Consider the following 22,534-nt stretch of genomic DNA (forward strand, 5'->3'; position numbering starts at 1 on the left):
TTGAAACTCTAAGCCTCAGTATGTGCCTCTGCTAAGAATAGGGCTCTCCAAGCCTACAAATGCTGAGAGAGCCAGGAAGGGAATGCTTCCCACTGTGGGAAAACCCAAAAGATGGAGCAAGGCTGCAGCCTGAGCAAGCAGATCCACTGAAGATACCATTCAAGTCCTGAGTAAGATCTGCCGTAGAGCCCCAGGGGTCCCTGAGGACATTCTGTCCTAACTACCCAACACCTGGGACACAGGGGTGACCCCACAAAAGCGCACTGACACTTAGAGGGAGTTCCATGAAATGAAGGCTCCTATTAGGTCTTTCAAGGGAGGTTTTAAAAGTCTGTGGCTAAAATCCAACTCAATTATAAAACGAACCTCCAGTCTTAGGGAAGAATAAGCTAAGGGCTGCAGCTTTATGGAATCTAATGGTTTTCCTATTCAAATTCCACTGCCAAACATCTGTGAAATGAAACCAGCACTCCTTGATGGCCCCATGAGAGGGACCACCCCAGGGGTAAGAGGTGGGGCTCTGTGGCGAGAACCTGCCTGCATAGTCAAGGACCTAGGTTCTACCCCACCCCACCCTCAACCCCTTGCATGGTAGAAAATGAAAGAAACACACACAAAAACAATGATCACTCAAAACCGTCAACCCTGGGCCACTTTTTATCATAATATATTTGCTAATATCTAAGGGACAGATCTGCAGGAGGTAAATTTTCTGTTCACAATCCTTCAACAACATAGATGGCTGAGGGACAAGCACATTGGTAGACACCATAGGTCATCTTTCAGCCTCTCAGGCATGTGGCTTTAAGTACATACACAAGATATGATTTCAGTAGATCCTTGTTTAAATCCATCCAGTCTCTTATTGCCCAACCCTCCTCCCCATTTCCCAAACAGAAATAACAAACCCAAGCAAAGGTTGACACATCCTTTATGTACAAACAGCTTAGTGGTACAGATGAAATCCTTTTCATAAATACCTGGAGCGGATGGGAACTCTCTCAGCTCGAAGGGTCCTAGCCTTCCTCCCTTCTCTTGCCCAGGTAACCTTCTCTTAACTGAACACTTGTGGGGTCTCCTGGGAACGCCAGAAAACCCTCTAGACCTAGGTAGGAACCTTGCCACCTCCCCATAGAGGAGAGGTGATGTGAAGGTCATCTGCTACCCAGGATCTGGGTGTGACAAACTGTTTCTTTCCAAGAACTGGAGTCTGCTTCCCAGCAGTGGCCCAGAGGAAGGGGGAAAGGGGACCCAAAATAGTGTGAGGAAGTAAAAAAACTCTTGGTGTTTTGATTAAAAAAAGAAGAAAACTTGATAATAAGTGGAACCCTGTCAAGCCAATGTATCAAATTCACCAGAGGGAAGAACATGAGCAATTCCCTGCAGGGAGATCATCACTTAGCACCAATTTCTCTGACTCTAGAGGTTTTTCCTTTGCCTTCCAGCCCTGGGCTGGGAGAGGCTGTGGGGCTCAGCTTAGCCTCATCAATACTTTTAATCAGGAACTGAGTGTGAGGGGCACGTGGTCACGCGCCATAGGACAAAACAGCAGCTCACACCACAGAGGTCCCCCGGGGGTCACGCTGCCTGGGGGGACCTGAGTGACCCCCACAGTCGTTTCTTCCTGGCCTCTCCAGGCTGCCAGCCTCACTCAAAGCGACGCAGGTGGTTGTAGAGAGACTGCACGTAGGTGAAGACACACATAGGGTCCGGCTTGCGGCCCATCACCATCATGTCCTCCACTTCGATGAGGCGCTCACAGTTGGCCAGATTCCTGAAACACAAAAGCCCCATCAGAGCATGGTCCCAGCGAACAACCAGACCCACAACTGGGCTATTGTCACTGTCCCCAAATTCTCCAGGGGCCTGAGGTGTTCAAGTGCACACCAAAAGCGAATATGAGTACTCCAAGAGAACCCTGGGAGCTGTGGAGTTCATTTCCCAGACTCCCACAGACACAAACCACCTATGGAGTGCATATAGAAGTAAAGATATCACACATGTTATCACGGGCAAGTCAGCAAGAACTGTGAAAGCAAAGGTAAAATTAAAGCAAAACGATAAATTCACCCATCTGCTTCCTCCAACAGTATGCATTTATTGATTTAGTTGGTTAGTTAATTAGTTAGTTGAGAGTTTTTGAGACGAGAGCTTGCTGAGTAGCCCAGCCTAGCCCTAAATTCATGATCCTCCTGTCTCAACCTCCTAAATGATAGGTTATGATCATGTATCTTCATGCCCAGCTCTGACATAAACTTAAAAAAATAAATTAAAAAACACATGATCCAGGGGATGGAGAGATGGCTCAGGGCTTAAGAACACTTACTTAGTGCTCTTCCAGAGGACCTGAGTTCAGTTCCCAGTGCCCACATCAAATGACTCACAACTGCCTGTAACTCCAGGGTATCTGACTACTTCTGGTCTCCTGGGGCACCTGCACTCATGGGCACATAACCACATGCAGACATGTAGACAAATACTTCTACACATAATTTTAAAATTTAATAAAAAGGGGGAGATGGGTTGGAAAGATGGCTCAGAGGTTAAGAGCACTGGCTGTTCTTCCAGAGGTTCTGAGTTCAATTCCCAGCAACCACATGGTGGCTCACAACCATCTGTAATGGCCTGTAGGCATATATGCAGGCAGAATACTGCACAATCAATCAATCAATCAATCAATAAGAAATTTGAAAAAAAAAAAAAAAAAAAAACCCTTAATCCAGTCAGGCATTGTGGCCCACAACTTTAATCCTAGCACTTAGAAGGCTGATGCAGATGGATCTCTAAGTTTGAGGCCAGCTTGGTCTACACAGTGAGTTCTAGGCCATTCAGAGTAACACAATGAGACCCTGTCTTAAAAACAAAACAAAACAAACATGACTCAAGGGGCTTGCCTTGCAAACACAAGGACCTGGTAAAAAATCCCCCAAACCCATGTTTGAAAAAAAAAGCCAGGCGTGGTGGTGCATAAGTGTATTCCCAGCACAAGGGGGTGGGGGATGGGAGAGGCGAGACAAGCAAGTCCCTGGGGCTCACTGGCCAGCCAGCCTAGCCTGCTTGATGAGCTCCAGGCACCTGAGGAATGACATCTAAGTTGTCCTTTGGCCTACACACATGCGCGCGCGCACACACACACACACACACACACACACACACACACACACACACGACCCACAGTAAGGAAGGTGATTTTAACCATGACTCAGCAAACACATAATGCCCTCTGTAACCACAGACTCTGCATTCAAGGATACAACAAACCTTATATCAAAAATACTAAAGACCTGATGCCTTCTTCCGTCGTCTTTGGACACCTGCATATATGTGAGTGTGCACACACCAAGACACATACACACACATAAATAAAAATAAAATAAATAAAAATAAAATAAATCTTAAATACATATTTTTTTTAAAAAAAAAAAGTGTATCAGTACTAAAAATGTAAACTCATTAGAATAGCTCCCGGGGAGATGGCTCAGTGGGTAAAAGTGTTTTCTATGAGAGCACAAACACCTGAGTTCAAACCCCCAGCGTCCACATAAAAAGCTGAGCATGGATGCACATGCCTTTAACCCCAGCACTGCAGGAGCAAAGACGGGCAGATGCCAGGAGTTCATTGGCTAACCTGCCTAGCTGAAATGGTGAGTTGCCAGTCCAATGAGAGACCCTGTCTCGAGTCCCAAAGGCAGAAAGCAATAGAGGAAGACACCATCATCTACCTCTGGCATCTGCATACACACACCTGGGTACACACAACCATACATTCATATGCATACCCCCTCCTCTCTCTCTCCTCTCTGCAGAGCAGATAATGGGGGAAAAAGAGACCTGGATATGAACTATAAACTGCCAGCTCAGATGCCAACATTGACAATCCATTCCCTGAACAGGCAGTCAGGATCCACCTCTGCTCATCTGACTCCCAGCAGGCTTGTTGGAAGACTACGATTTCATATTGTCTTTATGTACCTTGCCTTCCAAAGCCCAGCCAGATGGGAGACCCCAGCAAGGCAGGGATCCTCAGACCCATCCCAGAACTTGCAGCCAGCTCAACACAATTCATGCCACACTATTCCGGGACAGATCCCTGAGCTGCGTGCCCCCAGACAAAGACTGTAACATTAGCACTGCTGGGCTCTGCTCTGGAGAGCTGGCCAGAGACCAAACGTCAAGGCGAAATGGAGACATCTGTCCCGGATCCCATCCCCGCCTCTCGCCTCGCCTCCCCCCTGGAGCCGCAGAGGGTGACTTGCATGGGAACCCAGAGGTTACATGGAGGTGACAAGTGAGTTTGGCACCCTTTCTCCCCAAAACAGACAAAGGCAGGCCTTGGTGTCAGAGATGTCGGCATGCAAGGGTGTTCTGTGGCCAATAATTAAAAATTCTTGGGTTCTTCAGAGACTGGGGACCTAGTTCACCTTCCAACCCTATCACTTGTCATCTGGTACCCCAGCCCCATATTGGAGGGAGAACCTCAGCTTCCCACATACTCTCTCTCTCTCTCAAGCCTGCTATTCAGAAACACCCAGGTGCATTCAAACCACCCCCAGATGCATCCAGAGGGTCATCCCTGTCGGTGGTAGCTTCGATGGCCACTCTGATGGTCTCTCATGTTAAGTGAGGGCACCCTGGAAGCCCAGGACCTTAGCTTTGGAAGAAAACTCACACATCACCTTTCCCCCACAAAGGCTCTCCCTCCACATGTTCCCCCTCCCCCAGGACCAGGACTGTTCTGACCCCTCTGCAGGAGGCCACCAGGAACTTGTCCCTAAGGCACAGATGCTCCTTTGCTTCCTTGTACATTTCACCTCTCATTCCCACAAGATTGTTCTCGGCTGACTTTCCCCCACCACAAGAAAGCCTTTTTCACATGCTAGACTAGAACCTTTGCACCTGTGTCTTTCCCTGAACTGAAATGAGTGTCCCTAATTGTCCCTCACAGGGCACAGAAGACACTCTGATTGCCTTCTTCCTCCTCTCTAGCCCACCTCCTGGTTATTCAGAGTTGCTGGCTGGTTCCAGATGTTCCTGACCTGTGCAAACAGACATCAAGCAAACAAACCCCTCCTTCCTTCTAGAGGCTTCGAACACGCTCCAGCCAACACCCCCACGTCCCTGCCCAGGAAGCAAGTCTTCCAAATCAGGGTAGCCACAAAGATGGAAGGGAAGGGGCCTCATCCTGGTACCACCTTCTACCGCCCTGACGGCAGGACGTGAACAAGATGCTGGTCTTCCCTGCAGGCAAACTGAGAACCGGTCCCCATCCCATCCCCCTGTTACTTCTGAGTTGAGCAGATGGCGGTGGGTGCAGTTTCTAAGCAGAGACTCTCAGCACGAACCATGCAGCCACCACCTCTCAGCACTTTCTTTCCTAGACCACCTCTGTCCTTCACTCCCTTCCTTCTCTGAGGAGCTCCAAATTCCCCAGCTTCCAGGTCCAACACCATCCCTGTCTTTGATGACAATGTCCGACCTACAGCTGACACTTCCCTTTCACCCCAACTTGTCCCTGCAGATAAAACATGTTCCTTCGGCTGGGCAGTGGTGCACGCCTTTGATCCCAGCACGAGGGGCGCAGAGGCAGGTGGATCTTTCTGAGTTCGAGGCCAGCCTGGTCTACAAAGCGAGATCCAGGACGGCCAGGACTACACAGAGAAACCCTGTCTTGAAAAAACCAAAAAAAGAAAAAAAAAAAGAGCAAGCTCCTTCAGAGACACTGTGGTGCCAGCCTCAGTGGCAACAATACTCCACAAACTGCCAAATAGGAAAGCATGGGGACACTTGCTTGAGTGAGTTGCAAATCTCTCTCTCGGGAGACGGAATACAAGATAGTGGTGGCTACCGCTGACTTTATCAAAAGATGTAAGTCTCAAAATATTACAGGCCCCAATTGGCCTTTACATTTTATCTTTTTAAAGGTGTCTTTGTTAAAATGATCCAGGCTTGTTTTAAATAATCCAAGCTACATGGAGAAGTCCACAGAGCTAGGGATGACTTCAAATGTCACCCCACAGCCTGAAGCAAGGATGACATTGGCTTATTAAGACATACCTTGAAGGATTTCTCTTTATCGTATCTTCAGCTACCCCGGGCCACGGAGGAGGGGCTGGGGGTAACGTTTAAGACTGTCCTAAATGCAGAGCAGGGGTGGGACCGCGGCCTCCTGTCTTGTTTTAGACAGAGACACATGGGCACTACAAATAGCGCTCAAGCCCCTTCTGCTGGGTGTAACTGGAGAGCAGGCGCATTCCGCGCAGGGCAAGTGGGACGCCTTGGGCTGCCCGTCCTGCGGCTTCCTGCAGCTTCCTGTGCTACGGGCAGGGGTGAGAAGGGAAGGTGCAGAAGGGTCAGGCACCCGCTCTACTTTGCCCCTTCCATAAAAGGAGCTGCTCTGCCCCTGTTCCAGGCCCTAAACACCTGTCAGGCCAGGGATGCTCCTGCTGCCAGCCTAATCACACAGATTAGGACACAAGGAACCTCTGGGCCCAGAAATTACGGAGGGGAGGGACAGCATACACATTCACCCAAGGTTCCTGGTGCATTCCGTGCCCTGAAGAGACTTGCTCATGGAAGGTTCTGGAAACATTCCTTTCCTGGATGGATAGCGTTGAGAGCATGATCAGGTCCTCTCTCTTCTGAAGGTCATGCCTTGGTTGGACGCCCGGCTCCTCTCAGCTCAGGCTGTTGGCTCCCAAAAGTGTCTTTCTGTGCCTCCCTCGGTACAAGCTGCTCCTGATGGCTTTCACGGGTACCATGTATCCACCCAGATGTTGCTGGCTAACCTAAGATGCTGACCTTGGCTCCAATATCCTCAGGCAGGTGTCCCATGCAGATTTTTCTAGCGGGCTATTGTCCAAGAAACCAGGGATCCAAGCAGCTGCCTTCCCAGGAGGCCCTGGGAGCAAGCCCACCTCCACTGCCCTCTCTCCCTTGTACCTGAGAGATAATCTCACAGATGACTCATAAGGGGAGGTACCTTCCCAGGCTCTGAGTAAGTTCCCCACATAGACCTGACTCTGATGGCCCTCCCCACTCTTTGCAGTCAGTTAAAAAAAAAAAAAAAAAAGCCAGTACTCATCTCTGAGGCCTCATCACACCCTGATCCCCCTCCCCAACTGAGAGCAGACTCAGGCCACAGGGAGGGAGGGCCAAGGTCCTATCCTGCTGTTTGCTTGGGGAGAGAAGGGAGCCAAAGCCTGGCCCGGTCACCACCCTCCCCCCAGGTTGAGAATAGAAGAAACATCTGTGTGGTGTCTGGAGACTGTGCTCGCAAACCTCCTGCTGGGAGAGCACGTCCTGGAGGCACTCTGTCCTAACTGCCTAGGGAAGCAGTGTTCCTTGGAACCCAGGGCACAGGGCCACCATCACATTGCCCAAGACTGTCCCTCTTCCCGCCACAAGCCAGTTGGACCCAGGTGACCAAAGGTGGCCAGGGCATAAGCTGGCATTGCTCAGCCCTCTAGGCTTCAAGAATTCTGTAAGCCAAGGCTGGCCTCTCAGACCAGGGTGACTTTGGGGGTACCTGAGTGGAAGCCCTGATCCCACACATTCTAGTCTGGTTTTTGACAGCCGCCATTCCTGAGTTTCAAGCAGCTGGGCCTCTTCCTATGAACCACCCCTCCCGACATCATGCCGCGACACTTGGCTGGAGTCCACCATCGTCTGGATCCAGTTGCATAACACACTCGTCCAAGCTGTTTCTGCTATTAGGATGACAGCTAATCCCAAGCAGCCAAGAAAGGGAAGGCTTTGAAAGTACACAAGGCATTCCTCTGACCCCAGAGGGACCTAGGATCCAAATCAACACCATAGGCATGGGCCCCATCCCCAAGCCTCCAGGTTGAGGAGCTCCTAACCAGAGCTCCCATTCTGCCCCTAGAGTGAGCATGTCCATCCTAGAGAGGGACAGTGGCTGTGGCTCCCAGCAAGCTTCCAACACTAAGCATGGGTTATGAGACCCTTTGCCATCCCCTCCTTCCCTGTCCAGGCTCAGGTCCTAGTGTGGAGGGCCAGGACTGGGTGCTGGGGCTGGACACAGACTAAAGATAGCAAGGAAAACCTGGGGTGGGGCCTCCTTCAACCCAATCCCTCGAGGACAAGTGAAGATGGGGGACTCCAGGGCTCAGCCAGGACGAACATGGTCCCTCAGAGGCTGCAACAGGAGGCACAGAGGCATAATGAACAGTATCTCTGGAGCTGCCCTTCCTTCTCTCTGTGCTTCAGAAAGCATCAGGGAGCCCCAAGTAGTGCCGTCTGTGTCCTTCTCTCGGCCTCGGGAGCCTGTGATGATGCCCTGACCCTCTCGTGCCTTCTGACTGGGGTTAACCAACAAGAGGCCATGGAGCAAGCAAGGAGGAGCAAGGAGGTCAGAGGTTCATCTGGGCAGGCCCCTCCCGGCCAGGTCAGAGTGAGCAGGATGCATCCTCATGTCCACAGCTTGGATCATCTCAGGTAGCCTCAGCACCAGCACCAGCAGGCCCGGGGCTTAGAGCACTCTCCCCCCACCTCACCCTCCCAGGGGTAAGTAATCGACAGTAATAGGCAATGCCAGGGTTTGAATCTGGCTTGTGCTCACCCAAACCGTGCTGAGGCACAGTCCTTCATTTTTGGTAAGAGGTAGTGCGGCTCTGGAGAGGGTGCTGCCCCACCTCACCTGCCATCTTCTATCCCTGCCCACACCCTCGGAGCCTTCATAAGACACACACACACACCCGAGACTGCTCTTTTCTGTTGTTAACTTGACTGGATTTAGAAGCCCCATGGGGGCACCCCTCTGGGTGTGTCTGTGAGAGCTGTTTCCACACAGGTATAACTGAGAAGGGAGGACCCATCCTGAAGGTGAGTGGCTCGGCCTTATGGGCCCGGGGTCCCTGGACAAAGTAAGAAAAAGAAAATGCGTGGAGCACCAGCATCCGCCTCCTCTCTCTGCTTCCTACCTGGGGATACAATGTAACCAGCTGCCTCATACTCCTGTTGCCTTGCCTCGCTCAAACTGTGAGCCACAAAATAAAGATAGATAGACGAGTAAATAAATAAATTTTTAAAAAGTCCCTTTAAAACCTTCTTTCCTTGGATGATTTTATCAGATACTTTGTCATAGCAATAAAAAAGTAACTAATACACACCCTGCCCACCTGGAATACACACCCTACCCAGCTGGAATACACGCCTGTGACCCACAGCAGGGTCCTGACAACTCTCATGCTCTGAGGGTGGCTCTTAGCCAAGAACCAGATCCCAAACGGGTTTTCCAAGCACATCCTGATCCCAGAACTGCACTCCCTTTCCCCGGATCCTCTCCCTGTGAGTGGGACATACAAGTGCCATGGTTTGAATACGGCTTGCCCCCACCCAAGCGCATGTTGAGGCCTGATCCCTGCTATGATGGTGTTGAAAGGTAGTGGGGCTCTTAGGAGTCAGTTAGACATCAGGAATCCACCCTTATGCAGGGATTAGTGTGGTTCTCACAAGAGTGGGTTAGTTATCTCAAGAAGAGGTTGTTACAAAAGTGCCATGCTCCCTTTGTCCCGCCTCTCTGACATGAGTGACACCTGGCCTTCGGCTTTCCATCACGAACTGAAGCATCATGCAACCCTCACCAGGAGCCAGGCAGACCCCAGCACCATGATCTTGAATGTCCAGCCTACAAAACTAGGTACCGGGGAGGTGGTGGCGTTCCCCTTTAATCCCAGCACTCGGTAGGCAGAGCCAGGCGGATCTCTATGAGTTTGAGGCCAGCCTGGTCTACAGAGCGAGTTCCAGGACAGGCTCCAAAGCTACACAGAGAAACCCTGTCTTGAAAAACAAAAAACGAAACAAAAGAACCAGGTACGGAAATAAACCTCTTTTTGAATCACTTAGCCTCTAATGTTCTGTTATAACAACAAAAAATACGCCTAAGTCCAGAGGTAATTTCACAGTCCGTGCTATGACAGTATTGAGGGAAACACCAGCTACTTTGCATAATATAACAGGCGATCGCAGTTTCCTGCTGAGGACCTCGAAGACTCCAGCCTGAGGGAGGTACACAGTGCCCCTGTCCCACTGCCCCTCCGGCTCTGTCTGTGTCTGGTTTCCCAAACTGTACAGCAGAGGCTAAACACCCAGCAAGGAACAGCAGAAACGGCTCCAGCACTGAGGAATGTGTGACCCTGAGCACATCCTCACCAGCTTCAGTCTCCCCGTTCCTATAAGGAAAGCCAGACGGACTGGATGGCCTCAAGGTCCCTCAGCTCACTGTCAAGTGCTGTCCTGTGTGTCCTGACCTTACTACCCAGGGCAGGAGTTGTGCTCAGGGTCTGGGCTGGGACCAACAGCCAATGGGACCTGCCATACTTACTCAGCCATGGTGAAGGCCAGTTCAAAGTTCTGCTGCCGTTGTGTGGGGCTCAGGGCATTATAGTCGAAGGCATCAGGGAAGAATGAGTGCACCAGGGCACAGAAGGCCATCCCGTCACTCCAGCTGGAGGAGAAGTTCTGCAGGTCCACGTGCTGCAGCAGAGAAAGCGGGGGTAAGCAGGGACCCCCCGACTCCTGGCACCCAATTCAACCCTGAGCAGATTCTCCAGCCCCAACGCACTGAGCAAAGAACAGCGTTGTTGCTGGACCTCACCCTTTGAGGGGCACCACACCAGCCTGCTCAGGTAGGATTTCTAAGCACGTGTTGTGGGTAGCTTGGGTACCGCTCGGGAAGCATGAACCTCCTGGTTCCCGTCCCTCCCCAGCCTGGCAGGATTTTGCCCTGCCAGCAAGTCGAGGGTGGGCGAGACGCCTGCCTTGCCGCGGCCCACTCACCTGGTACCCCACAGTCTTGCTGCGGCACCACTCTAGCAGGATCTGCTTGATGCTGCTGGCACTGGCCACGCCGAAACTCTGCGACCTCTTTAGTTTGGCCCTGGTCTCACCTTTGCCCCTGTGGAGAGAGGGCAAGCCTGCTGTGGGAGCCAATGGAGAGAACATTCCTATGTCTTCTGGTCAGTGCTCAACCCACATGCTACAGCCACAGCACAGTGCCACGCAGCCTCCTATCCACACCCAGCTTTCTAGGACCCCTGTGAATCGTCCCACATGAAGCAGGGATCACTGGGAAATCCTGAGACAGAGGGTGTGAATGAATGGCATGGACCTCTCGCCCTCTTCCTGAACATCCTTTTCCATCCCTTTCATCCTGCTTCCTTCTGGGCTCCCGTAGCACCCAAGGGCAGGTTGCTGGGGCAGTGGGAGCCTCCTGGATCATCACAGAAGCATGAGCCGCAACCTGCACTCAGCAGGCATCAATGCCATGCACTGGTAAGAGCACTGGATACAGCTGCAAAGGAGGCTGTGGTCCAGGGACCTCCTCTCTAATAAGGAGTGGCTGGGGAGCTCCTGGGTCGCACTGTGGCATTTCTTCAGTCCTCAAGCAAAGCCAGCCCCCACAGCTAGGCCTCCCTGGCCAGACTCCCCAGCCATGCCCAGAAAATGAAGAAGCAATAATTCAAGTGCAAGGATGGCCTAGGAACACTGGAGGAGCAGAAAACTGGGATACCTGCAAATCAAGAGGAGCATCTCTCACTAGCGTGGCCTAGTCCCAAGCCCCACCGCTCTCTTCTCCCCTACAAAAGGAACTCCTCAACCTCAGTCACCCCTATAAAGCAGCCCTGACCTTGAGCTCTGCCTGAGAGAGCTGATCTTGGGAACACCCCACTGGGGAACAGCCAGGGCCCCAGCAAGCCTTGCTAATGCCATCCATGCCTGCGTGAGCGCGGCTGTGGTCGGGCTTGCTCTGGGAGCCCATCAAGCTAGTTTGGGGGTGAACATCCATACTTGCTTGCCGTATCCTGCTCCCACTTCTCGAACAACGCCTTCCGAGCCTGGGCCCCTGAGGTACGAGGCAGCGTCTGCGACCTCACCAATTCCCTGCGACGCTCTCCCTGGCGAGGGGCCTGCTGCGTCATAGCTGGAGGCTGCGAGGATGGGGGTGACTGCGGTGGGGTCACCAATGGAGGGCTGAGGAGAGGATCATGAAGTCAGGAATACAGAACCGGCCCTCACTAGGCACTCGCCCGGGCCCCAGGTAGAGTATGCATACACACTGAGTGTGCATAAGACAGCCTATACCTATGACAGACCCCTAGACCTTGGAGGGGCTGTGGGGGAGCAGGTCCCACCTGCTCAGGTCCCAACTGGTTTTGCAGGTTTTCTGAACTGAGCTGCAGTTTAGTTGGTGGCATGCCTGGCCAGCGGGTCCAACTAGGGAGGTAGAGGGGGCCCCTCTCAAGGCACAACAGCCACCCCTTAGTAGGTGTCAATGCCTAGGGAGGGCAAGGGGTATACCCAGAGCCAGACCCAGGCCCCCTCCTCCACCACAGCTAGATAGGACCCTCTTTGTTCTCCCCCTGGAATAATCTGCCAGGAAGTCACAATTCTCCTTTTATCATTAAAAAAAAAAAAAAAAAAAAAAATCCATCTTGCTACCCCGCCCCCATTCTCACGCCCAGTCAGTCCACTGAAGTTAGGCTTACCCCAAGGGAAGGCCCCCCAATGTCTGCCTAACCCTGGGCCTCCCGCTAGGCACCTGCTCTTCCTATGGCAGAAAGCACCTCACTCAGAGGTCCCCCAGCCAGAACGGAGAACAGAAAGTCAAATGTCATCCTGCCCCCCCCCACTTCCTCCCACAGAGGCTGAGACACCCACCCCATCTCCACCCTCCCCTCCATCTCCCCCACCCTTCACCCCCCACACACACACACCTGCAACTCTTTAATGGACTTGCTTTGAAGGTCAGAGAAGTTGACCCAGCTGCAACCAAGCCTCTACACACTAACCCTGGTCACCTCCCTCCCCAGCTCCAACCCCACCTGCCGGCCCACAGCCCCAGTTCTGCAGAGTGTCCCTAGACAGTCAGCCCAGAGAGACCCGGGCCGCTCAGGTCCCAGGCAGAGCAGGCTCACCTGTCCTTGTTCCTGCCTGCTGTCACCGCTCCATACCCAGAGCCAGACAAAGACCGCACGAAAGAGGAATTCTTCTCTACAGGACCAAGGGAAGACAGAAACGGGAAATGTGGTGACAGAGGTGGGCTGGGGTCTGACCTGGCTGTCCTAAGTCTCCTGCCAACCTCCACCCCGGCCCTGTCCTCTCTCGCCCCCCTGAGGTGGGGTTGGCCCCCAAACCACTCTCCCGTCACATACCAGTGGGACTAGGAGTCCAGGGGCTGAGGGCTTCGCCAGGGCTTGGGCTGAAGCCCCCCAGCACGGCAGCAGATGTAGGTGAGAGAGCTGAAGCTGAGGTCTCCCCGGAGAATTTCTCAGAGACTCGGGTGACCGCGGTGACAGGCTGGTGGGGCAGCCGCAGGGAGAGGCTCACAGGGCGTGGCCTGGGGAGCTCCGGGGCTGAGGAGGTTTGGACCTCAGAGGACCCGTTGGCTGAACCTGTAACATGTAGCCCACCAGGGTAAGTCAGCTGTGGCAGCCGCAGAAGCCTGACTGCCCCACATCCTAGCAACGAGGGCTGTTAGGCTCCCTGAGCCTTCCTCCCAGCTCCTTCAGGAAGCCTCCCTGGCCACTCCAGCCTCCCTTACCTCCATTACCACGTAAGTCTTACTGCACCACTCAGACCTGATTCTCCTCCACGTCCCCAGATTGCCAACTCAGGAAATAACGAAGTTGCCTGTCAGTCCACCCACTTCAATGAATGGACCATTTCTCAGTCTCGGCTTACTTTCTTCCAGGAATAGGGAAGCTCGTTCCCTTGAACTCCTACTTCTCAGAGTATTTTATTTATTTTGTTTTGTTTTGTTTTTTTGAGACAGGGCCTGTCCTAGCTGTCCTGGATCTCACTCTGTAGACCAGGCTGGCCTCGAACTCACAGAGATCCACCTGCCTCTGCCTCCCGAGTGCCGGGATTAGAGGTGTGCGCCACTATGCCTAGCTCTCTTTATTTTAAAAGTTCTCCCCTTCAGTCTCTCTGCCTGGTGGGGTTCAGTCTCAAACACCCATCCGCATAGCCAAGAGATGGCTGGCACAGATGCCTGGCTCAGGCCCTGAACCTACCCAGCCATCTCCCTTCTTCCATAGGTTCCTACCTGTACCCAGCTGGTGTCCATTCTCCATGATGCATGAGTTCGAAGCTCGTCTCCCCTCCAGATCACCAGCTTCATCATGTTCCACGCTCTGTGGAGGCACCAACACTTATCAGTGGGAGCCAGCTGCCCACCACAAAGCCCCATCAACTGCCCACCCTAAAGGTACTGCCCAAAATCCCTTCTGGCTCTGGTGGTGAAAACCTCCTTCACTTGGGGAAGAAAGGATCCCCCAGGAGGTACAATGGTGAGCAATGGTTCAGAGAAAAAAAGATGAACCTGCCTAGCTCCAGAAACTTCCACCACCTGAGAGGCTCATCTCAGAGCCCAAGAAGGCTGAGGATAAAGGCTGCAAGTTCAGAAGCAGTATGTTAGGTGCACGCGCGAGCGATCTCACACACACACACACACACACACACACACACACTCGCACCAGATGATGTGTGGGAGGACCAGGCCTCTGTCCCCTACAGCTAGGACTGTCCACATGAAAGAAGCAGATATGGTGAGGTGTGAGGTCCTTCGGGGCCAAAGATGGACAAGGTGCCAAGTCACCCTGAGGCTTTTCTGCCAGACACAGCAACACAAGAGTTTCCCCAGACATACAGTATGTACAGATCTCGTGGCACCACACACCCTCCAGCCTCCCAGGGCTACAGCAGGGCAGGGACACAGGAACAAACACCAAGAGGGGGGGTGTCAGGGGGAAATCCTGGGATCTCGGCTGAGCTACCTGGGCCAGAGTCCACCTCCTCTGGGTCTCAGATCAAGAACAGGGGACAGGCTTTGCTAGTGGCATTTGGGCATCTAACAAACATCAGGTCCATTTTACAGGTGCTACTCGGGGCTCAGAGAGGGTACCCACTGCCTATGGATGTTAAAGGGGGTTGGGGGCAGGCAGAACATGTAGCCAGAGGAGAATGCCCCCCAACCCCTTCCCAGCAAAGGTGTGACAGGCTTAGAGTGTCTATGGAGCTGAGATTAGGGCAATCAGCCTAGCAAAGGGGGGACAGAAGCTGTCCCTAACCTGGAGTTCTGCTAAAACCCCATACTGGGTAACCTGAGTGGTTGGTTGGCTGTGCCTCTCCGATCCTTCCAGGCTATTCCTCGGACCCACAGGCTTCCCAGACAACAGTTTGTCCCTGACTCCAGGTGAATCGTGTCTTCCTATAGTCAGTGTTGGAGGTGCCCACCCATTCAAGAGGGGACCTGGGCAAGCAGGTCCACAGATGGTACTGAGTCAGCTTGGGATACCTAAGGCAGTCTGCCTCCCAGGGGCAAAGAGGGTTCTCTGAGGCAATGGACCCAAAGCCAGCCCTCCGTGAGCCAGGTACCCAATGACAGAAGCTATTCCCAGGAGGATGGCTGGCGGCAACAAAACCAGAGAGGCATGAAGGCCCCAGTATTGTGATCCCACATGACTCTGCAGCTCAAGCTACTTGTCTGGGGTTGACAAGGAGTCTTCGGTGTGATTTAGGAACATACTTCAGAAGCCAGCAAAGGTGGCGTTAAAGAAGACAGATAACCCCAAGTTAGCCCCACGGTCCCTGAAGGAGAACTGGGGCCAAAGGTGTGAGAAGGCCAAGGGCAAGCGTTCTATGCTTTGGAGAAAAAGGAAACTGGCCAGCAGAGTGAGCAGATGTGGAAGCAGGAAGGACACGACACCTCTTCCAAGCTCAGGCTTGGGGCGGGAGTGACAAGAAGGTCCGCGAGGAATGTTGGGGAAGGGTGGGCAAGGATTTCGATTCTGGTGTAAGGGGCACCTGGGACATCAGGTAGCATATCTGAGACCAAATGTAAAACAAAGCAAGGACAGGGCTGGAGAGATGGCTCAGTGGTTAAGAGCACTGGCTGCTCTTCCAGAGGACCCTGGTTCAATTCCCAGCACCCACAAGGCAGCTCACAACTGTCTGTAATTCCAGTTCCAGGAGACCCCGACACCCGTGGCAGAACACCAATGCACATAAAATAAAAACAAATAATTAAAAAACAAAAACAGAAACAAAGGAAGGATGGGTGATAAGGAAACAGGCATGGCCTCCGCCAGCTCCTGGGAGCCCTGCAGATAAGCACCTGCATGTCAGGGAGCAGAGACAGCAAGGCTGTCTGCCAGGAGAAGAGAGCACACAGCCAGGAGTGGGGAAGAAGCCCAGCAGGAGGCTGAGCAAGCCAGGGAAGAAACCGTGTCCAAAGGGAGCCTGAGGTCAAGGAAAAGAAAGTCGGGCTGAGAAAATGTGTCCATTGTGTTTAGCCACGGAGAGGTCACTGGTGATGGTAGAGACTGAATCAGAGGTATGGAAGAGAAAGACAGGCTGGGGAGAAGCCGAGGGAAGGCTCTATGAGACTCTGCTGCGTATGCTCCCCCATCTGGCAAATCCTGGTCATGTGACAAGCCAGGCAAGGGGGCCCCAGCTTTCCCAGGATGGAGAGACAGAGCCACACTGACAGGTCAACAGACTCTGGTAAAGTGAGGCAACCATCTGTAGGGTGGGGTCCTGGGGAGGCAACAGAGGACAGAACCCAGAGCAACGCGTTTTAGACAGGAGGAGAACCCTCAATTTCTGATCTAAGAGGGGAGAGAGCCAAGCCCGCCCTCAGGATCACAGGGTATTTGCCATCTCTTGCACTCCAGAACTTGTGGGGAGGGGCACCTCTAGAAGCCTGGTACTAAGTCAGCAGTGGGAAAAGAACCAGCCATTCCAGCTGGAAGCCCAGCCTCCACAGTCACCCAGGCCGAGCAAGCAGCAGCTCTGGGGTCCCTGTACCCCCACCCTGACCCACCCCACTCTTGTCCAACAGGTTCCACAGGTCTAGAGAGGGGCCTCAAAGGGCAGCCTGGTGATGAAATCATTTTCCCAGGAATGTAAGTATCTACAACCCCCCCCCCACACACACACACCATAGACACCTGTCTCTGCACATTAGAGGTCCCCATCCCCCACGGTACCCCAAAGGACTGGACAGAAGTAGCTCCTACATCTCAGTATTGGCCAGATTCCTGCTAAGTAAATGGTCTCTACAAAGAGGAGGGTGGGGTATAGGGCTGAGCCAGGACTCCCAAGTTCCCCTGCTTCCGACTCCTCTCGTCCCAAACTGCAACCACTTCTGGCCTGGGAAAAGGGCTCTGCCATGCTTCAGGCCAACGGGCTATTCTAATACAACCTCCTAACCCATTACCACACAGAGGGAGCCCAGCCTGGTGTAGGAGAAAGAGGCTCCCAAACTCACACAATAGCGTAAGGCAGTGATCGAAATAACAGCCGAGGCCAGGGGTCCCTTCCTGCCACCCATGGCTCTGTTCACAAAGCACCTGACCTAGCAGAGGATAACTCATGACAAGTGTTCCGTCCCAGGGGATGAGCCCCACCGGGTGCATCTCAGCCAGACGGAGGGAAGAAAAAGGCAAAAGTCCTGAGGTGACCACCCAGTGGGACTTTCGCAGATGGCAGAGCCCCACAAGGAAAGAACGGAGCCCAGCTTGGGCTGGAGCAAGCTCTTCTTATAAATCCTTGCCCACTCTGAGGCTGCTAATCTGTTCCTCGGGTAGCCAGCCACTGCCTTCCTCTGTCTGAGGCAGCCTGGCCCAGGCATAGCTGGGGGGGGGGGGGGGGGACCCTCTGTGTGCTTACACCAGAGCAGAGATCACAGTGGAGCCCCAGGGCTGGGGGTGGGTCCTGTTGAGCTGGCCTCCTACACCCACAGCCTCAACTCTGTTTTAGGGGAGGGGAGGTGCCCCGGGAGGGAGCCCAGGCCTGGGAATTCAGCGGGGGAGGCAGGGGACGAGATGAATGTGGCTTCAGGGACTAAGAGATGGGACCCTCTTGTTGGAAAGTTTTTGACATTTTGTTCGAGGGAAGGAACAGCATTGTGAGGCCGAGACACGGGAGCTCACGTGTGGGCCCAGCACAACCCACACAGGGCAGAACCCCTATCTAGAATGGTTAAAACTGCCGCCCCAGCCCATCTCCACTCACACCACAGCTTTTGAGGACTCGATCCAAACTTCTCCCCAAAGCATTAAGCCCCCTTATCACACTGGCTCTGGGAAAGGCAGGCAGATAAGGTGAGTCTGCTTTCTCTCACCATGAGGCCTCTGACACCCGGCTCTTGGCAGTTAGTACGGAGGGACTGTATTGCTTTGACCATGGGGACCCAGAGGCTCCAGCTTAGCTGAGGATGACATCTCCAGGGAACAATTCACTGCCAGCCTCCTGGGCCTCGGCCTGACCTCAGGCTGCAGCCATCCACCCCAGCCTCCTGGTTCCTTGCTCTCAGATGGCTCTTCAGACAGTTTTGTTAACCAGATCAGCTAGCCTGTTCACTGCACTGGCCAAGAGGCTGGGCCAATTCCCCTTGTTTTATTATTTTACTTTTAACTATATGTACGGTGCGGGGGTGGTGGTACCAGTCCCTGCAGAGGACAGAGGCATTGGATGCCCCTGGAGCTACAGTCACAGGCAGCTGTGAGCTGCCCGGTGTGGGTGCTGGAAATCGGGTCCTCTGCATGAGCAGTGTGTACTCTTTTATTGTTGTTTTGTTTCTGTTTTTCAAGACAGGGTTTCCCTGTGTAGCCCTGGCAATCCTGGATTTCACTCTGTAGACCAGGCTGGCCTCGAACTCACAGAGATTCGCCTGCCTCTGCCTCCCGAGTGCTGGGATTAAAGCCAGGCTCACATCTTGGTTTAAACACAGGGAAACTGAGCCCCAACTGAGAGGAAATGTTTCAAAGTATCTCCTGTCTGGTCTAAGCAAAGTGCTTGTCTCTCCGATTTCCTGCAGACTGTCCTCCCTAGTTATCTCACTACACTGCCCTGTCCTCTCCCTTCTCCGAGACTTCCTTGACCATCTCTTAGTCACATGCTGTTAAGGTCTGTGTGTTCAAAAGTGAATGAACTGGCCGGGATTAAAGGTGGTGGACCCCTTTAATCCCAGCACTCGGGAGGCATAAGCAGGCAGATCTCTGTGAGTTCGAGGCCAGCCTAGTCCAAAGAATGAGTTCCAGGACAGCCAAGACTGTTTCACAGAGAAACCCTATCTCAGGGGGGAAAAAAGTGGATGAACTGACCAACTCCTTCAGCATATTTCCAAGCTGAATACCTCTAGTCCCCATTGCTCCCTTATAGGGATGGTAGAGTACCTGCCTCCACAAGGTCTGGCCACAAACCAAGAGGAGCAGCCACCACTGGCTTGTAGGACACTATGAGATCCTCACACCAAGGCCCCTGTCACAGACGTGGAATATGAGAAACCACACAGCCCTCCTTCAAGCACCCATCTGGGACTCTGTCCATCATCCTTGCTCAAGACCAAGCTGTACTCTCTACTACCAACTAGCTCAGAGCCTGTGTGGGTGTTCCTGTAAGGGTGGACAGACATCTGTACATCTGGGGGTCAAACAAAGGGAAGCAGCCTCAGGCCCCAAGAGCTGGTGACCAAGGTCTGTGCAACCTCTAGCGCCATCCTCCTCCACCCACAATGCTCAGCCATACTTGCTGCTCATGGCCCCAGGGCCTTTCTTGGGTCCTCAGACTACTCTGCAGCTCCTGGGCCTTTGTCCTTGGTCCCAACAGGCTGGAGCATCCTTGCAGACCCAGCCTCTTCCATAAGTCTCCCCAGCATAAGTCTCTGCCTCTGTTTCATGTCCAAAGAGCACCCTGCCTGCTGACTCCTGCTCTGGAACTCCCATCCCAGACAGCTCACCCACACACCACAGCCTCAACTCAAGACTCATCATTTCTGCTTGAACCATCACAGTTAAGTTGCCGATGGCGGCTAATTCCCTAGAATTGAGACATTCCCTCTTAGAGGGAAGGGGCTCATAAAACTTGAGAAACTCTCTGAACACAGGAGGCTTGGAAGCTAAGAAAGTTACAAGACTCACCAGGTCCTTCCCTGAGGTTACATGAACAGTAAACAACCGATGGAGAGAGAAGACTCTGGCGGAGCTCCCTGCAAGCTGTGTAGGGAGCTCCACGGATGCAGCTTCCATGAGTCATCACCCATGCTAGTGTGGGCTTTTGATGTTACACCCATGCTCCTGTTAATAACCCCAATAAACTAATTGGTTCACCAAGCCAGTCCTGGGTGCTCTCTTTGGAGTGACTAGACGTCTGTTCACGTCTCCTGGGGAAAAGTCACAAGCTCATCTCCAGTCACCCTCTAACCCACCATCCGTCCCTGAGGGAGGGTACTAGGTCCAAGCAGGATCCTGTTCCTCCCCCACTCAGCTCCCCCATTCCCCTACCTGATGAACATGGCAAATTCTCCTTTTAAAAAGGAGAATTTAAAAAACTGGAGAAACACACACACACACACACACACACACGCACGCACGCACGCACGCACGCACGCACGCACTCATGTGGGACTCAGATTATTTTTCTTAAAACTTGAACAGCTGCCTCTGCAAGTTACAAAGGGATGTTAAAACTTGAGAAGCAAATGATGACACACTGTAGCAGCCACATGTGAACTCACAGTAGCAGTTTTACACCGGGGATACGTGACTCATCATACTCATAGGGCAGATTTAAGTGTTCCCATATTTCTAGACCCTTCATATGGAACTCTGGGACACCAGTTCTGCCCCCAGGAAGCCTATCTCCTCTGCCTAACGTCAAGGGCTTTCACAACTCATGCCTCCCTTATACACCTGAAGGCTCCACTCTAGCTTGTGAGCACTTTTGGCCATTCTGAGGCAGCATGCACGGTAAGATCAGAGCCTCCATCATCAAGCTCTCCTCAAATACATGCTACAAAAGGACCAGAGTCTGGACTAGGGTGTCTCTGCTCACACTATTGCCACTGCTCAGACTGGGGCCATCTCCACCCAGGATGAGACCTCCAATGGCAAGCAAGGACTTATCTGATTCCCTCCTCCGAGACCCACAGTAGATCGGAGGGCCTGAGAGAATGCACTGAGGCAGGGGCAGGTGCAGTGTACTCAGTCAGACCCAGGCCCTAGAAATCCACCCCCAGAGCACATTCCGGGTCAAGATGGAAAAATCCCACCTAAGGGCCACTGCACACACCATGGAAACATTCTAACCAGGCCCTGCCACTCCAGGAGGCCGTGCCCAAAGTAGTAAGACTGGTCCACACCAGCCTCTGCCCAGTCACTGACCCCAGAAATCTAGAGGCAGCTAAAGGCCAGTTCCCCCCCCCCCCAACCCCCTCTGTTCCCAGTATGGGATCTGCCCCCTGCAATGTGAGTTCCCAAACACAGTTGCTGAGCAGCCTGGACCAGACTGCACCCACATGCATACCCACACACACCAGCAACTCAATCGGGGTTAATCTACAACCCGAGCGGTCAGGCCTCAGTGAAGCAGCAACGCCGGACGCGTGAACAGAGCCGGTGTTGGGGCAGGTAAGGGGTGCTGACCATTCCAACTCGCAGGTGAGGGCCCAGGCGACAGTGAACCATCAAAGACCGAACCTTGGCGTCCAAACTCTTATTAAAGTCATGGGGCAGAAAGTAGAGGACAGATCTCAAGGCAAACACCACCTGGCTCCAAAGCAGGGAAGAGGTGCAAGACAGGTGCAGAGGGCCAACTAAAACAATGTTTCTCCTGTTCTTTACAGCTCTGGTGTAACCCGGGTTACCAAGTCCCAGCGGCAGGTGGAGGTATAGCGCTCAGACCAGAGGACGCTCGCAAGCGCACGCACTCGGAGCCGAGGGGCGGCACTAATCTACCCCATCTCACTCCCCCAGGCAAGCTCCCGCTCACCACACCCCGCGCGCTGCGCCCAGGGAGCTCACCTGGCTGCGACCGGACAGTGAGAAGGTGGCGTGGCTGGAAAAGCGTGCGGTGCCCAAACGGGGCGCGCGATCTGTACCTGCGCCCGCAGGAGGGGGACTGGGCGTGCCCGGTGCAGGGGACACACCAGTCGCTAAGCCCAGCGCCTCCACCTGGCGCGTCAAGCGCTCGAGCTGCGCCTGCAGCCGCTGGTTGTCCCGCTGCAGTTCGGCCACGGTGCGAGCCAAGGGGCCGGCCAGGCGCAGCGCTTCGGCCACGCGCCGCTCCACGCCGCGCTGCAGCCCCTGCATGTCCTCGTGCAGCGCACGCACCGCACCCTCCAGCGCCGCCTCGTAGCGGCCCAGCGCCTCGCGCACCGTGTGCGCCTCCTCGGCGTCGGGGGTCGGCTCCATGGCCGAGAGGCGCGCACCGATCGGACAGCAGGCAGGACGTGGGGGACGACAAGAGATCTGCAGCTTCTTGCGGCAACTGGCGGGCCGCGGCTGGCTGCGCCTAAGGGGCGGCCAAAGGGGCGGGAGCAGGGCGGGGCAGACCCCGAGAGCCCCAGGACTGGGCGCCGCATGGGGAGGCGGGGCCGAGTGGGCGGGACAGCCCGCTCCCGGACACCCCGCCCCTAGGGACTTGCCCCGCTGGTGAGGGCTGGCTGGCCCCAGAGGTACCGGTGGAGAGCTCACTCTCTCTCTCTTTTGCTGGGGCGCGGATCCCTGGAGGA

The 22,534-nt window shown here is 53.7% G+C and overlaps 1 protein-coding gene across 1 annotated transcript; it reads right to left on the bottom strand.

The window, feature by feature from the left end:
- Positions 1 to 625: 625 nt before the first annotated feature.
- Smtnl2 (smoothelin like 2) lies at positions 626 to 22,298 on the bottom strand. The gene is made up of 8 exons (XM_006992198.4): positions 21,825 to 22,298; positions 14,066 to 14,153; positions 13,173 to 13,412; positions 12,936 to 13,011; positions 11,809 to 11,991; positions 10,798 to 10,915; positions 10,343 to 10,494; positions 626 to 1,774 (listed from the first exon to the last, which is right to left on the bottom strand). Exons 1-8 carry the CDS (start codon positions 22,212 to 22,214, stop codon positions 1,648 to 1,650), a joined length of 1,374 nt encoding a protein of 457 aa, XP_006992260.1. The 5' UTR covers positions 22,215 to 22,298; the 3' UTR covers positions 626 to 1,647.
- Positions 22,299 to 22,534: the final 236 nt, after the last annotated feature.

This window comes from Peromyscus maniculatus, chromosome 8, assembly GCF_049852395.1.
Source record: "Peromyscus maniculatus bairdii isolate BWxNUB_F1_BW_parent chromosome 8, HU_Pman_BW_mat_3.1, whole genome shotgun sequence".
Classification (NCBI taxonomy): Eukaryota; Metazoa; Chordata; class Mammalia; order Rodentia; family Cricetidae; genus Peromyscus; species Peromyscus maniculatus.